The following is an 18,410-nucleotide window of genomic DNA, read 5'->3' on the forward strand; positions in this document are numbered from 1 at the left end:
GGGTCCCTGAGAGTAGACAGGTGAACAGTGTTATATACAAATACAAAATATTCGTATTTGGGTCTCGAATGGAATCATGACCATCGCTTTGCTTCTTGTGACTCTTCCTGTGGCGTGGACTTGTGTTCCACAGAAAGCAGGTAAATCCAGATCATGCTTCGAGCTTGTTCGCGCTTCACTTTGAAACAAAATTCATTAATTATTTTTCATCTTAGTAATTAGCTTTGGTAACACCTTATTTGACAGTGTCGTCAAATTATGACATCACACTGTCATGAGCGTTAATGAATGTTTATGACAGATGTCATTCAGTGTCCTCCGGCAAATTATCTCACTTTTGGATGGGTGTCAAGGATCCGGACTGGACATAAATGTCATGGTAGTGACAAAATTTGCCGGATGACACTAAATGACGTCTGTCATAATCATTCATTTATGCCCATGACAGTGTCATGTAATAATTATGACGGTTTTATGACAGTCTTTTGAATCCACTGTCAAATAAAGTGTTACCTTGTTGTTAGTTAGGTGTTTTCTTGGTTGGTTAGTTGATACATTTTTTGTGTGGGAAAAAATTAGGACACCCCATTAAATATTCAGTTCTTTATGAAGAAATGTATGCATATCAATGTCTGATCTTGTTTTTCTTCATCTCTGGAAAAAAAAAAGTGATTTAATAGCAGGTAAACAACAAAAATTAACATTGTTTTACTCATTGAACCAAATATACCAACAAAAATGCATATTCTTACAGAGGAAAAAGACACCCTAGCACCTAATAGCTAGTGTGACCCCCTTTGGCTGAAATAACTTTACACGCTTTTTGTAGCCATCTACCAGTCTTTGACATCGGTCCGAAGAAAGTTTGCCCCCACTCCTCAACGCAGAATACTTTCAACAGTGTCTGACTGTTGAAGTGAGAGAAAACAGCATGGTGAGATCAAAGGAGCTGTCTGAGGCCTTCAGAAAGAAGATTGTTGACGCTTATTAGTCTAGTAAGGGATTTCGAAAGATCTCGAAAAATATAAAATCAGCCATTCCACTGTCCGGAAAATAGTCTACAAATGGAGGACATTTAAAACAACTGCCAGAAAGCCCAGGTCTGGTCGTCCAAGCAACTTCACCCTGAGAGCAGACCGCAAGATCCTAAAAGAAGTCTCCAAAAACCCTAAAATGTCATCACGGGACCCACAGCAGGCTCTTGAGACTGTTGATGTGAAAGTGCATGCCTCTACAATCAGAAAGAGACTTCACAAGTTTAACCTTCATGGGAGGTGTGCAAGGAGGAAACTTTCTCTCTCCAAGAAGAACATGAAGGCTAGAATGAAGTTTGGCAGAGTGAATATAGACAAAGACCAGGACTTCTGGAATAATGTTCTTTGGACAGATGAATCTAAAATTGAATTATTTTGACATCAGAACAGAGGACATGTTTGGCGTAGACCTAATACAGCATTCCAGGAAAAAAAACCTCATACCAACGGTGAAGCATGGAGGTGGAAGTGTCATGGTTTGAGGATGCTTTGCTGCAGCAGGACCCGGCTAGCTCACCATCATAGGATACACCATAAATTCTATCGTGTATCAGAGGGTGCTTGAGGAACATGTGAGATCATCTGTGAAAAAATTAAAGCTGAAGCTAATTTGGAACCTGCAACATGAGAATGACCCAAAACATACCAGTAAATCCACCGAGGACTGTCTGAAAAGGAAGGAATCCTGGATTGGCCGAGTCAAAGCCCAGATCTTAATCCCATTGAGCGGGCTGTATATGGAAAAAAAACTCTTCAAACATCTAACTGTTGAGGTGTTATTAGGTAGGTTTTGTATCGAAGTACCCCCGAAAAGTATCGAAAAGCAATACTGTAGTCGAAAAAAAAATCAGGTTGCAGAAGGAATGGCCCGATTTTGACCAAATTTAACAAACTCATTGAGAGTGACATCAGTCGTGTTTCTCAGGAGGTTCGAGGTTACAGAGCTTTCAATCGTGCAGAAAATCGACAAAATCCCCAAACCTATATAATCTAATTCCTCCCAAACCGTACCTCGGATTTTAACAAAAATTGACAGATTCATTGTTGGGGTCATTGTCAGTCACCATGGAGATTTTCATACTGGAGCGCCCCCAAATAGAGCGTCAAATTGACAATCGATAATGTTGAAATTCGCCCCCCCGGCCAAGACGCACGGAAACAGCGACAGCCAAAACAAGTGCCGCTCGGCCGATGCTGCCCCCGCGCGCACCAACCGGGAAGGCAGAACTTCGCGCATCCACCTCTGATATTAACCCTTTGTACTGACTCCATGTTCCAAAAGTTAAAAAAAGACTCGCCGAAAGCAGGTTGACAATTTGTTCGTCGACAATGGTCAAAAACAAGGCAAAAACAGACGACGGAGGGACAATTCTGGATCCAAAACAAGGCTACATGTTTCCGAGCAGCAAAAATCTGTGTTATCTCAGTGTCCAGTCTTTTTAAAGTCCGTGGCCGAAGCGGGCCGTGCTGAAGATGTGTCCGAAGGTGTGTCTGGGCGTTGCTTTTGGGTCTTCCCCTCTGTGGCTGGTTTTGGGCGGCTTAGGTTCGTGCGCAGATGGGACGCCCGCTATCAACTTTGTTGTCCGGGCTGGCTTGTACTTGTTTTAGGACAAAGCGCTTTGTCCTTGGAGTTTGCTGGGAGAGCTGATTGTAAGAGTTGGTGCGTCAATCTTGTTCGTGACGCATGCGTTGGGTTTCTGTGATAAGACGGCATTGTGTATCTCTTCTATTTCTTCTCATTAAACTATGGTGTGCTATTTATTTTATATTAGTAGTGCAGTCCTACCGTAGATATGAAAATGATACTGATCCTGATAAGTTATATTACATTTGTTAGAAACAGTTAGACGGTGCCTACGAGAACCTGTACCATTCTTTCTCATCTCCCCCTCATTAGCCCGGTTGAGGTGATTCACTTTACTGTGTCAAAGGGCATGTAGTGGAGTCTGCTTAAACAATAGTTAGATGAATGTGTTAGACTAATGCAAACAATTATATGGTGTGTGCGATGACGGTATCTTTTCCCTTCAATAAACAGTGTTGTTAATAACGGCGTTAGAATATAACGGTGTTACTAACGGCGTTACTTTCTTCAGTAGTGAGTAATCTAATTAATTACTTTTCTCATCTTGGCAACGCCGTTACCGTTACTGAGGCGGGAAAGGCGTGCATTACTATGCGTTGCGATGTTGGTTGACTGACGCGAGAAAAGTCTGAAAAAGACTGACTCACGGAGACGAGAGAGCAGAGCAGGAGTGGGGAGGAGGCAAGGGAGTGCGACGCCGTTGCAAACGCGATGCTACTATGCCAGGTGGCTCCAAAAATACCTGACTGTAGCCGATAGCCTACAAACTATGCCCACATGATGCTTCGGTAGATATCACATATACACAGAAGTAGATGCAAATGACAGACACGGCGGCATTAGCAACAAGTATAATAAAGAACTAGATGCGTTAGTAAACAGCTACCATCCTAAAGCAGTAGACTTCTCAAGAAGGCTTTGTTGTAGAGAACCTTCCTCGCGAACCTAAGTAACTTTTTATTTAAAATACTCCTAAATCGGCAAAACTTATCTTTAAATGATGAAACAGTTTTAAAACTTACACATGTTGAAAATAGACAGAAGGGAACTAATGCAATAATGGGAGCCATTTTAACAACTTTAACGGTTGATTCACAACATTAAATGACTTCCACACATAGCAAAGGTTACTATCTAGTTATCACAATATCCACAATACCTCTGTGTCTAGTTAAGTTTAAGGTAAAGAATTGGGCTAGGACCAATTGTCCCAAAAACCCTTTAAACTTCACACTGTGTGGCCTTTTTTTTGAGAAAAAAACCCATGAAAATTATCACCAGTTACTTTGCCAAGTAACTAATTACTCTTACATTCAGGTAACTGAATTACTAACGCAATTACTTTTTGGGAGAAGTAATTTGTAACTCATTCATTCATTCATTCATTTTCCATACCGCTTATTCCTCACGAGGGTCGCGGAGGTGCTGGAGCCTATCCCAGCTAACAATGGGCAGTAGGCAGGGGACACCCTGAACTGGTTGCCAGCCAATCGCAGGGCACAAGGAGACACACAACCATTCATGCACACACTCATACCTACGGACAATTTAGAGTGTTCAATCAGCCTACCATGCATGTTTTTGGGATGTGGGAGGAAACCGGAGTTCCCGGAGGAAACCCACGCACGCACATGCAAACTCCACACAGGAAGGCCGAAGCCCGGGATTGAACCCTTGATCTCAGAACTGTGAGGCAGATGTGCTAACCACTCAGCCACCGTGCCGCCCTAATTTGTAACTGTAATTAATTTTTTAAAGTAGGATTAACAACACTCGATAAACCGTTAATAGGAACCACTTTCAAAAGTGTTTTTGGAATGTAGTTCAGGCCTTAGAATTATGTGGTCTTCATTCGGTCCTGCAATCTGACATTGAGACACATTTTTAAAATTTAAACCATTTTTCATAGGAGCAAAAGGAAATGACATGCGGTCCAAGGTGGTAAGTTTGGAACTGCTGAATTGGCGACCAAAATTCATGGGGAAGCCTTGATTTTGAGGTTTGTCATGTGTTGATTTAACAAACCTTGGCCCCAACTACCCAGCACAAGTAGTATACCGTGCATACTAGTAGTTGGTTCCTACTAGTAGGTATGTGCCAGTATGAGATTCTGACGGTATGATAAACAGAAGCAAAAATATCAACGTTTCACTGTATATTTTGAGATAACTGGGTTAAAAAAAAAATATATATATATATATATATATATATATATATATCAGGGGTCGCGTTAACAGAATATTTTCCGTTGTTGACAGGTTTTTTTAAAACGGTGACGGAAAAAACTGAAGTCCGTCCGTCATTTTGACAGGTTGCAATTCACACCCCAGACCACATATTAATTAGCTATTGTCTCTCTTAATGCATGACGTCGTTGGCTATTCTGTCAGAATATTGTAGCGTCACCGGGGTCTGGCGGCGGCACCGTGTTTGACACATCAACGCGAGGTTCTTATTGGTGCACCCGGTGTGCCAGCGCGTCATCCAATTGGTGGACTAGATTGCCGCCTGTGTATAGACCCCAATCACATGACGTCACAACTCCGCCCCCTGACTGGAGCCGCCATATTGTGTGTCAGCTCGTCATGTTTACACATTACCGCTACGTACATGCTTCCTATTACGGCGTGTTTTTCTGCTCGTTAACATTAATAATCAAAATGGTGAAGGCGTGTGTGGCGGTTGGTTGCAGTAACAGAGAAGATAGACGGAGAGACATGAAGTTCTACCGTATTCTGAGAGACCCGAAGAGGAGAGCGAGATGGACTACTGTAATTCGACAAGAAATCTGGGCACCAAACGATCACCACAGACTATGTAGTAGTCATTTTATATCTGGTAAGATGCATTTAATATATATTTAGAAGATTTTGGGCTGACAACCACAATTAAGATCATTGTGTGACGTTGGTGATTGGGGTCTATATAGTTGCCTCTTTTTCTTTGGGGGCGGAGTTGTTGTTTTGTTGGTGTTGTTGGCGGTAAGCAGAGTAAAAAGAGGGAGAAAAATACCACGACTTCCGTGTCAAATTTTTCGCCGCCAAGCAAGTGTTACAATATTAACTAAAAATGAATGAAAAGTAAAAACTATTGAATATGTCATCATTATCATTTTAAAAATTTAAGTGACGGGTAAAAATAGATTATGACCGGATTTTTATGACCCTGTCAGTCAAAATGACAGACAACGAAAATGTCTAGCGCAACCTCTGATATATATGTATATGTATATATATGTATATATATATATATATGTATGTGTATATATGTATATGTATATATATGTGTGTGTATATATGTATGTATGTATATATATATATGTATATATATATATGTATATATATGTATATATATATTGTATGGATATATATACTGTATATACTGTATTTATATATATACATTGAACAGCCACAGCTCATCATTATTACCATCAGGACAAAAATAACTGCAATATTTTCCATAAAAGGCACGTTTGTATGACTCGTATCATGTTTACATTATACACACTTTCTCAACACAGACAGTTGCCAGAGAGAGAAAAAAACACGTTTTACCATCGCTAGACAGACTAAACACGCTTGAGTTAACTCTCGTAGCTGGTGGGAAACATTCATGACAGTGTTTACAAACCTTTAATTTTGTATAAACGCAAAATCATATTGGAGGTATTGCCTCCTTGGCAGCCACCCTCCACAAACATGTTTTTTTTACGTGTCAGTTGGGCCTCCTCCTGTAAGCTGCGACCGTCTGTAACTTTTCTGTAGTTAAAGGACTCCAATACCAGCCTTTTTGTTTTCTTCGATGGGGGTAAAAGTTCAGGAGTTTAACCTCCTCCAGCCATCGTTTAGCACAGCTGACTCACTGAGCAACAACTGGTGGGGGAGGGTTGAGCCTTGCAGCTGAAAGGGAGGGATTTCTCCCTGGATTTTTTTGGGACATAAAAAATAGCTAATACCTTAGTGACGGTATAACGGAAAATTTTTGCGGTTTTGAAACCGTGACGTTTTCATACCACGGTATACCCTGAAACCGGTATTCGGCACATGTCTACTCCTGAGTGATGGGATCATTCAGCTTCAGGGATTCCCCTATATTCAACAGATTGTGGCGCACCGCCACACTAAAATAAAAACCGCCACGCCTGGCAAATGAGATGTATTTTATTTTGTTTAAAAAAAAAAAAAAAAAATTTTAAGGCCGCTTCAAACTAGCGGCAGCCGAGTGGGAGGAGTTTAGCGAACACCTATTCATTGTGTATTGTAATGTTCGTAACTATGCAGGCCCCCCTTAAGAGACGCAAGGGGAACGAGTAGGAAGAATGGGAGAACGAGCGAGATAGCGAGAGATAGCGGTCGCATGTTGTAGCAGCCCGCTGTTATTTTGTTATTGTTTTTCTTTATTATTGTTACCACAATAAAGTGGGTAAGCAATTAGACATCTCTCCTTCTTCCCCATATCCTGGGCATTACAATAGTTTGGATCGGAGTTTTCGGCGAAAGTGAGCGGTGGACGGCCGTCTTGGACGGAAAGCAAACTTTGACTGAACTTGCGCGGAGAGGCAGGGCCCAAAATAAAGCCTTGCTCCATTTTCAGAGCGTTGGTCACAGAAAAATATTTATTAGGCTAAGCAGGGTAAAATGATACATATTCACGGTACAAGAACGTCGTTTCCGTGCCCATCGATTGGTAAGAAAAGGCTGTTTGTACGAGTGCCGTGTGCGCGCTCCCGTCAGGGGGGACATTTCACGTGGAGTGGCTATTTTTCGGCACAACACCGGCGCGCCAACTTTAGACAATTACGGCTGACGAAACTTTAAAAAATGCGCCCACCCCCCTCCAAATTTCGCGAGCTCTGGGACACTCGAATAATGACTCTCATACCTCTCCTTGCTAAGTTAATGGTACCTCGATGTGCGTTTGTGTGGAAATTTAGTTCACGAACAACGGGGAAAAAAACTATTCACCTTCTCACCGAACCAAGTAAAACTCTTTACACGGCAATTAGAATTCCCCCAGTCCTGTAAATGGGTCAGTTGACAGAACGACTGTTATTGTTGTGGTAATGTAGTACTTATGAGGGTCAAATAAAAAGGAAAAAGGAGGACTACGACGGTGGTCTGCAACCCGCGGCTCTTGGGCTGCATGCGGCTCTTTAGCGCTGCTTCGGAGCTTTTTTTTTGGGGGGGGGGGGGGGGGGGAATATATTCATATATTTATTTACATTTATACATTCTTTCAATTCATTAATATTGTAATGAAGTTAAACTTGTGGTGGCATCGTACAACAGAGTAGTCACGTGGTGCGTCATTCTCCATAGGATCCACTGCAGGGAAAATAAACATTGAATCATGAAGGCTAATTATGTATTTCTAGCCAACTTAGTCATTTCTGTAGTAGGCTAATATAACTAGTATTGATAATTATAAGGCTTGTACAAGGCTTTTAATTTTTTGCGGCTCCAGACATACTGTATCAGTTTTTTTTTTGGGGGGGGGGGGGGGGGGGGGGGGTCAAATATGGCTCTTTCAACAGTTTGGGTTGCGAACCCTGAGTGACTATGAGATGTAAGTCGTACTATTGCTACGAGAAAAAAAGTCGCATAATTACATAGGGTAACGTAGCTGTAATCAGCTATGCATTTTACATACATGTACCGTAGGTGAGAGCTACAACATTAGCCTAGTTAATGAAATATTTAAAATATATCTTTGTTATGGTTCTTCTTGGAGGAAAAAATAATGGAAAATAACAAAAAAATCGCCGTGGCACGACATGGTGAGGCTGTCCGACTCCGATACAGCCGACCACCACAGCTTCAAAAAAACCTAGGGGAAACACTGAGCTTTGTCTGACGTTTCAGATTATGTTATGGTGTCCTGCTTCCCCAACGCCATTATCGCCAACGTGCCCGAGTGTCCGTATGGCTGGGAAATGGAGCAGCTCTCTCTGGGGGGCGTGTGCTCCACAGGTGTGCATAGCTCTGGCTACTACCGCTTTATCATCCCTGACCTGACGCCCAAGAACCACTCTTACTGCGGTACCCAGTCTGAGGTGAGTGAAGGAAAAGGTTACCTATTGTGCTAAATATTACCACTGCTGTTTGCAAAAAGGTTTATGGCACTGCTGGAGAGCTATGCTGTAGTGAATCCAGTTTCCAACAGTGTTGTACTTGTCTTTAAAAGGAAATATTTCATTTGACTTCTTCCGTGGCTACTGCCAAATATCTCGCCTGCTCAGCACGGTCCGACCTTCGCCGCGTGACGCCAACATGACTTTTGAGTCGGTGGCCAAAATCAGCTCAGTGCAGCATCATAGGGAGGATGGGGGCTTGCTGCTTGACCCACTTTGATCTGCCAGAAACAGGCAAACCTAGAATCAACACAACTGTTTTCAAACTCTCGCACCCCCTTTAAACATTCCATGACGCACCCTGTCGCCTACGTACATTTTGTAGTACTGTAAAACTAAAGCTTTAATGATGGAAAAGTGGTTGGGGTTGAGTTCTGGGCCTGATGGGTTATGTATGCTGTGGTTTAAATTCAGGTTTGTGTTGTTGGAGTCGTTTTTTGATGTAGGGCTTTTAGTTTAGGTTCATGAGTTTTTGGGCGCCCACCAAAGTTGGTCCCAAAAGGTCATTCGAATCAGTGTATTGATTGAAGGTTCATTCGCTGCCATTGGACGTTTAGCGTAGTCAATTGCAGCCAATCAGTTACATATACAATGAGAAACACCTATTTAAAATTTAATTTGAATCATGTTATGCAGTATATATACAGTGGGGCAAATAAGTATTTAGTCAACCACTAATTGTGCAAGTTCTCCCACTTGAAAATATCAGAGAGGCCTGTAATTGTCAACATGGGTAAACCTCAACCATGAGAGACAGAATGTGGGGGGAAAAAAACAGAAAATCACATTGTTTGTGATCATGGTGGAAAATAAGAATTTGGTCTATACCAAAAGTTCATCTCAATACTTTGTTATGTACCCTTTGTTGGCAATAACGTAGGCCAAACGTTTTCTGTAACTCTTCACAAGCTTTTCACACACTGTTGCTGGTATTTTGGCCCATTCCTCCATGCAGATATCCTCTAGGGCAGTGATGTTTTGGGGCTGTCGTTGGGCAAAACGGACTTCCAACTCCCTCCTCACCCCGTGGTGTCAAAATGATAACAAGAACGGTGAACAAAAATCCCAGAACCACACGAGGGGACCTAGTGAATGACCTACAGAGAGCTGGGACCACAGTAACAAAGGCTACTATCAGTAACCAAATGCGCCGCCAGAGACTCAAATCCTGCACTGCCAGACGTGTCCCCCTGCTGAAGAAAGTACACGTCCATGCCCGTCTGCGTTCACTAGAGAGCATTTGGATGATCCACAAGAGGACTGGGAGAATGTGTTATGGTCAGATGAAACCAAAATAGAACTTTTTGGTAGAAACACAGGTTCTCTTGTTTGGAGGAAAAAGAATACTGAATTGCACCATACCCACTGTGAAGCATGGGGGTGGAAACATCATGCTTTGGGGCTGTTTTTCTGCAAAGGGACCAGGACGACTGATCTGTGTAAAGGAAAGAATGAATGGGGCCATGTATCGAGAGATTTTGAGTGAAAATCACATCTTCCATCAGCAAGGGCATTGAAGATGAGACGTGGCTGGGTCTTTCAGCATGACAATGATCCCAGACACACAGCCAGGGCAACAAAGGAGTGGCTTCGTAAGAAGCATTTCAAGGTCCTGGAGTGGCCAAGCTAGTCTCCAGGTACAACCCCATAGAAAATCTGCAGAGAGAGTTGAAAGTCCGTGTTGCCCAACGACAGCCCCAAAACATCAATGCTCTAGAGGAGATCCGCATGGAGGAATGGGCCAAAATACCAGCAACAGTGTGTGAAAAGCTTGTGAAGAGTTACAGAAAACATTTGGCCTCCGTTATTGCCAACAAAGGGTATATAACAAAGTACTGAGATGAACTTTTGGTATTGACCAAATACTTATTTTCCACCATGATTTGCAAATAAATTGTTTAATAGTCAAACAATGTGATTTTCTGTTTTTTTTTTCCCCACACCCTGTCTCTCATGGTTGAGGCTTAACCATGTTGACAAAGACAGGCCTCTCTAATATTTTCAAGTGGGAGAACTTGGACTATTAGTGGTTGACTAAATACTTATTTGCCCCACTGTGTGTATATATATAAAATATTAGGGCTGTCAAACGATTAAAATTTTTAATCGAGTTAATCACAGCTTAAAACTTAATCAATCGTAATTAATCACAATTTAACCCATCTATAAAATATGCAATATTTTTCTGTAAAGTGTTGGAATGGAAAGATAAGACACAAGACGGTTATATACATTCAACATACTGTACATAAGTACTGTATTTGTTTATTATAACAATAAATCAACAAGATGACATTAACATTAACATTCTGTTAAAGCGATCCATGAATACAAAGACTTGTAGTTCTTAAAAGATAAATGTTAGTACAAGTTAAAGAATTTTTATATTAAAACCCCTCTTAATGTTTTCGCTTTAATAAAATTTGTAAAATTTTCAATCAAAAAATAAACTAGTAGCTCACCATTTTTGATGTCAATAATTACACAATGCTCATGGTGCTTAAACCGATAAAATCAGTCGCACCAAAGCGCCAGCAGAGGGAGACAAAAAAACACAAGTAAAAAGTGGACATGACACTGTGCTGTCATTTTAATCTGTTCGAGCAGGGCATGTGTGTTAATTGCGTCAAATATTTTAACGTGATTAATTTAAAAAATTAATTGCCGCCCGGTAACGTGATAATTTTGACAGCCCTAATATATTATTCCGGAGTCACACAGGGTGTCCATAGCACACAAACCAACAGAAAAATGACATAAGAAAACACAGGAACAGAAACTAGGGGAAAAAAAGACCATTAAAAAGGCGCAAACTATCTGTGCACAACAAAGAGGCTTTTACGCCAATGGTGCCACATGCTTGACCTACATCTATAACTATTTTTAGGGTCCGTTATTTTCATTATAATACTATTTTCAGACTCATTTAATCGACACATGAATTTATACATCACATTTCTTATTAGCGCTGTAAAGGTGGGTAACCCAGAACTGACAAATAATTGGCTGGCGCTGTACCATCTATGCACCCGCAATAACAGCCTCAAGGCATCATTATAGGTCTCTACATTCTGAATTTTCAGGTTACCATACGCCGTAATGGAAAAATATTGCTTCTTGTTACGAAGGAAATGTCAGGATACAAAAGACAAAATTACAGGATGCACTTGTCATGGTTTGACCCATGTTGGTTAGGTTTGTGCCCTACTGTGTCTAGTCATTGTGATTACCCATTGATTTCACCTGTTGTGGCCTGGTCCTTGTGTGTTGACCAATCCACTGCCGCTTGTGTCACCCACCTGTACCTGATTGCCTCATTACACCATGTCTGTTCTTGTTGCGTCAGTAGCCACGTTTACATGCTGACTTTTATTCATACCGATTCAAATCATTCCGAATGGAAATTTCACATCAGCTGTTTACATGTCACTTCATCTATTCCGATCCAGCGTTTACATGTGACTGCCTTTATTCCGAAAGGACGTTTGACAACTGCCGTCTGACATGCGCAGATTAATCAAAACAAAGCGTCACGTTGCAAAACATGGAGATCGATCGTCAGATCAGCTGCTGTTTTAACTTTTCGAGTGGAAACAAAACTTCAGAATGATACGCCGTTCATTTAAAAAGTTGTGTGGGTGCGCTGTGCGTGTGCTTGGAAGCCATGTTGCAAGTGACGTTACTTACGTCACCAAGTGACGTCACCACGTCAGTACGGAGCATGCGCAGAAAGAACGCAACCAGACACCATTCCGCTTCCCTGTTTACATGATATAATTTTACTTCTAATCGGTTTGGGAAAAGGAATATTCCACCCCTGTGAATCGGAATGAAATTCCATTCGGTTTGAACAAATATTCCGATTGTAATTGGAATATTTGGCTCCATGTAAACGTGGCAAATGTTGATATTAGTCTGATTCTGATTAGGTTTTGATAACTTTTTTTTGATCCCCTGGTCTTTTGTTTGAACTTTGTATTTTTTGTTAAGTATTATTAAAGAATTTTTGAGTTCCCCGACACCTTGCCTCGCCTCCCTGTTATTTTTCTGCGTTTAAGTCCACTTTGTCTGCCGGCCCGCTGTCCCTGACAGGACTGCTACTCGCTGCTCCCAGAGTTTACGGAACGTAACTTCAGTAAATATCTGTTCTGCCATTGGTTATTGCTTAGCATGTTTTTAGCATACAGTTGGCTAAGACGGACCTCTACTGCATGTGTATGTGTGTATCCAAGTGTCCTCTTCATTCACCCATCTGGCCATGAGGTGTTCCGACAGCTTTACGTAGGTGTAATAAATTTTATTCTTTACTCTTTTTTTGTTTTGGGGGGGGGCTTGGAACAGATTAGGGCATTTAGATGGAAAACGCATCTCTACTTACAGAATTTTCAGTTTAAGAAACTACTTCCAGAACCAATTAATTTCGTAAGTAGAGGTACCACTGTATTTTTTTTTTTTTTTTTGGTCAAACCATGGTATTGGTATATTATCGGTATCAGGAGCCAAAAAACAGTATTAGTTAGGGCTGTCAAACAATTAAAATTTTTAATCGAGTTAATCACAGCTTAAAAATTAATTAATCATACTTAATTGCAATTTAAACCATCTCTAAAATATGTCATATTTTTCCCGTAAATTATTGTTGGAATGGAAAGATAAGACACAAGACGGATATATACATTCAACATACTGTACATAAGTACTGTATTTCTTTATTATAACAATAAATCAACAACCTTAACATTATTAACATTCTGTTAAAGCGATCCATGGATAGAAAGACTTGTAGTTCTTAAAAGATAAATGTTAGTACAAGTTATAGAAATTTTATATTAAAACCCCTCTTAATGTTTTCGTTTCAGTAAAATTTATAAAATTTTCAATCAAAAAATAAACTAGTAGTTCGCCATTGTTGATGTCGCCGAGCGGTGACGTCACATGGGCTCCCTGCCGTTCTTCCACAGTGTCTTTAACTATGTAAGGTAGTGATTGAAATACACCACAAGGTGTCAATGGCGAGTTTTAAATTACTTAAAAAATCAAGCCAATGAATGAATGAAATTTTATTGTCATCATCATCGGTATCATTGACAATCGTTGACAATTACAAAATGTGATATGATTTGCCCGAAGGCACCGAAGAAGAATACAAAGGCGGACGGGATGAAGCATATGCTTATCAGTTTCCCATCCCCCATACAACTAAAGACGCACATTCAGACATGGTACATACATCAGATGGCCACAAAACTGTACAATAACACAATCAACAATCTGGGTTTAGTAACTCAGTGTCCATTCAAGTAGCTCGATTAATTTCAGGGCGTACAAGGTTAAGGCTTTGTCATGTCCCTGACATTTTTGCATCTGTTTGCTGTGGAACATTTTGTTGTGGCTATGTGTGTGGCAAAAATGATTATGTGTTATCACAGCTGGTGTAAGTACCGACTCAAAATGCTTTTCTTATAAGTCTCTTAAAAGGATACATTGCGAAGGTGTACATGGTGGCAACAATTGGCGCACACAAAGGTCACTGTAACAGTTTCATTAGACATGAATGTATGAGAAAATCAAACAACATGTTGTACATATTTTATCCCAAGATTAATGTCTCCACAACGAAAACATGGCTTATTATTCGTTTTATACAGTATCTTTTCCATATACTCAGTAAACTAGACATTTGAATCAGGAGCTCGGTAGACACAGCAGATAATTATGTTTTTACAATTGGGGATTAGGAGCTCAATTGTAATACATTCCAGGAGATTGTCAATCATAATTGCAACACCCCCTCCCCCCTTAGATGCCCGATTCATTTGTGTCATGTTATATCCGTGCAAATTAAAGTCAGAGCCTTTGTTATCTCTAGTAGATAATCCTTAATGTGTTCAAGTTTCTTGTAGAGACTCCTGCCGTTGATAAGTTTCAGCTTACCGTCCACATCCACAAGTTGTTATACTGGTCCGCTGTGTAGTATTTACAGTTATTCAGCTATTGTAGTCAGCTGGTCAAGACTCGTAATAGCTTTAATCTTCATATCTTGCATCTTGACAAGGATCCTGCAATCAGAGACCCAGGTGTTGGCTATTTTCCCAGTTTTCCTGAGTTGACGTGCTTTTCTTGCAATTTCGGCATTTCGGCGAGTCAAGTTGTCATTCAAAAAAATCTTCGACCCTTTCAGGTGGCAGTGCTGGTTAAGCAGGGCAGTCTTGGTCTTGTGGTCTGTCTGTGAGCACCTTCGCCGGTCCTCTCCCCCCAGATGGGAGCAGAAGGCAACGACGGATGTCCAGCGGTTCCATGATTATTCCATACTCTTTCAGCTTAGCAATTGCCAGTTGCGCCACTGTGTCCCCTTGGCTAGGCGTCACTTGTAATCCAGAAATGATGAGCTCAATTGCGCGTCGGCACTAGTCGAGATCGTCATCCAAAATTTCCAGCCTGTTGATGTGAACATCTGTCTCCTCGACCGCCTGCTTGAGTTTCTCGTTTTCAGCGCGAATTAACTGGAGCTCTCTGACTATTTCTTGATTCTGGTTTTGAATCAAGCCAGTCAAAGAGACCTCCAACTTCTGTATGGAGGATTTTATTTCATCCAAGTCTCCAGGTTTCAAATTCTTTGGAGCCATACTGGGAGTCGAGCTCGCTGGCTCTGAGCGCTTATCGGTTAAGATAAGAGAGTGCTTCAGGAGCTCAGAGTGCGTCTGTACACGGTGTAGGCTGAGCAGAAGCCTTCACTGAGTGTGTTTTGTCCCTCGACCGACGCCGTAGTTCCCTGTTTACGTGTCCATCCATTGTTCATCATTTGAGTGCTGGCTTCACAACGTACGAGACCTCTGATCGTTTGTATATTGTGACTGAATATTGCCATCCAGTGTATTTGTCGAGCTAAACGACAGCTAAACGAATTTTTTGAATAGTTCGTCCAAATTCTGAGCATCATTAATTCAAATAGAAGCACTTTTCTTTTTGTGAACATTATTTTTTTGAGAGATAGGAATATTATGTTTGATTTGTATTCTGACCTCAATGTGTGTGAGTACACAAATTGACGGATAGCGAACAACAGAAGCTCCAAAGAGGAATCAGACGTTGAGGCAAAGTTGAATGGGCTTTACTGTAGTCATCAATTCTCTTGACAGGGGCACATTTCTGATTATTGTAAAACTGAAAATAATAAACATTGTGCCAATAACTTGCACAAGTCATAAAATAACACAAAGTATACACGCACATTTCCATTTGAGCAGTAGCACTAGCCAATTAGCTCACAAGCAACAAATAATGTAACTCCATTGCTTGCACCATATATGTAAACAAAATGAAATGTACATCACCAAGAATTACACAATGCTCATGAATATATTCAAAGAAAGAATGCAACTCATAAGCAATGCATGTATAAGAGACAAACAGTGTGATGAGACAGCGATAACCGCCACTGAATACTGGATGCAGACGTTAGCTGGTCTGTATCGCACTGTATTGGTATGAGTTAGCGTCGACATATAATCACGTCAGCAGAACGTGCTAAAACCCATAAAATCAGTCGCACCAAGCGCCAGCAGAGGGCGACAAACACCAAAAAACTCAAGTAACAAGTGGATAAGACGCTGTGCTGTCATTTTAATCTGTTTGAGCGGGGCATGTGCGTTAAATCTAGGGTTGTTCCGATCATGTTTTTTTGCTGCCGATCCGATCCCGATCGTTGTAGTTTGAGTATCTGCCGATCCCGATATTTCCCGATCCGATTGCTTTTTTTTTTGGTCCCGATTCAATTCCAATCATTCCCGATAATTTTCCCCGATCATATACATTTTGGAAATGCATTAAGAAAAAAATGAATAAAATGAATATATACATTCAACATACAGTACATAAGTACTGTATTTGTATATTGTGACAATAAATCCTCAAGATGGCATTTACATTACTAACATTCTTTCTGTGAGAGGGATCCATGGATAGAAAGACTTGTGACTTTGTATATTGTGACTAAATATTGCCATCTAGTGTATTTGTTGAGCTTTCAGTAAATGATACTGTAGCCATGCCCAAATGCATGATGGGAAGTGGAACCATGACTGTGCGTAGTGCTACCAATTGATATATCTTCTCTGCGTTGGGAAATAACATAAGGTGTTAAGAAAAAGATCAATTGCTACCTTGCTTCCCCACATTGCTTCCCATGATATTTCTAATCGTAGGGAGAGGGATTGTAAGGCTTTAGCCAATTAAAAAAAGGCTCCAAAGGCTGCCAAAATTCACTCTACTCATTTTGCGCTGCCTTTTATCTCTCTATATAGGTAAAACGGCACCATTACAGATTGAGCGCGACTGCGTGAGTGGGCCGAGCAGTACATGCATTAATTGCGTAAAATATTTTAACGTGATACATTTTTTAAAAAATGTATTACTGCCGTTATCGGGATAAATTTGATAACCCTACCTTAAGCCTAAACTAAAGACTCTGGATGAGTGTAATATATTATGTCTGTAACGTTAAATACAATTAGAAAACGATTTGATTAAAAAATATATATAGATTAAAAAAAGGCTTGTCCGATATTTTTTTGCCGATTCCGATACTTTGAAAATGACGTGATCGGACCTGATCGATCGGGACATCTCTAGTTAAATTTGTCACATATTATGTCTGTAACGTTGAATACAATTAGAAAACGATTTAATTAAAAAATATACAGTATATATGTGAAAAAAAGGCATGGCCGATATTTTTTTGCCGATTCCGATACTTTGAAAATGACGTGATCGGATCCCGATCGATCGGGACATCTCTAGTTAAATGTGTCAAATATTTTAACGTGATTAATTTTAAAAATCAATTACCGCCCGTTAACGCGGTAATTTTGACAGCCCTAGTATTAGTGCATCACTGCTTCTTTTTACAATGTGGTCCTAACCTTGGCAGTACATACCTGGCAAAGACGCTCGCTACGTCTTCTTCAACTCGGTGGTATCCAACGACACACTGCTGACACTGAGAAACCAGCCGGTCAACTACACCTTCAGCTGCATGTACCGTGCCACGTACCTCGTCAACAATGCCGTCTTCAGCCAGAGGTCAGTAAATAAATCACGTAAACCAGGGGTGTCCAAACCGGTCCTCAAGGCTGCTGTGGGTCCTGGTTTTTGTTCCTACCAGTTGAGCTCAGACAGTTTAACCAATTAAGTTTCCCCTTAAATAAGCAGTACCTGACTGAAATCAACTGATTCCACTTGTAAGACACCAGATTGGTGAAAAGAAATCCATCAGAGTCTACTTTTTCCAGAGTGGCCACCGTCTACGTCAGCAACGGCACTTTGGGCTCCTTCATGTCTCAGCTGTCCATGGGGGTTTTCACAGTGAGTCTTGCTATATCAGGTAGACTCCAGATAGTCCACGAACGTGACATGCATGCGATTCTCCCAGAATGCCAAGTTCCTGTATGCCAAAGAGGCGCCATATGTAATCGACACCTCGGAGATAGGCTCAGAGGTATTTATCGGTGTGGAGGCCAAAGGGCTGAGCGGACGCTTCCGAGTGGTCATAGAAAACTGCTGGGCCACGCCCACACCTTATTCCACAGACAGGCGGAGGTGGAGCCTAATCATCAACAGGTATAGAAATGGTTTGTGCCTTATGAATTCTGCCTAGCAACAA

The 18,410-nt window shown here is 41.0% G+C and overlaps 1 protein-coding gene across 1 annotated transcript in view; it reads left to right on the top strand.

Annotated features, from left to right (window-relative positions):
• tectb (tectorin beta) overlaps positions 1 to 18,410 on the top strand; it is a 25,981-nt gene continuing 7,571 nt past the window's right edge. The window contains exons 1-5 of the mRNA XM_057825215.1: positions 1 to 140; positions 8,481 to 8,671; positions 17,679 to 17,830; positions 18,040 to 18,112; positions 18,180 to 18,367. Of these exons, the coding sequence (XP_057681198.1) occupies positions 77 to 140; positions 8,481 to 8,671; positions 17,679 to 17,830; positions 18,040 to 18,112; positions 18,180 to 18,367 (668 nt within the window). The 5' untranslated portion in view covers positions 1 to 76. The remainder of the gene's footprint in view (positions 141 to 8,480; positions 8,672 to 17,678; positions 17,831 to 18,039; positions 18,113 to 18,179; positions 18,368 to 18,410) is intronic.

Source organism: Corythoichthys intestinalis, chromosome 21, assembly GCF_030265065.1.
Source record: "Corythoichthys intestinalis isolate RoL2023-P3 chromosome 21, ASM3026506v1, whole genome shotgun sequence".
Classification (NCBI taxonomy): Eukaryota; Metazoa; Chordata; class Actinopteri; order Syngnathiformes; family Syngnathidae; genus Corythoichthys; species Corythoichthys intestinalis.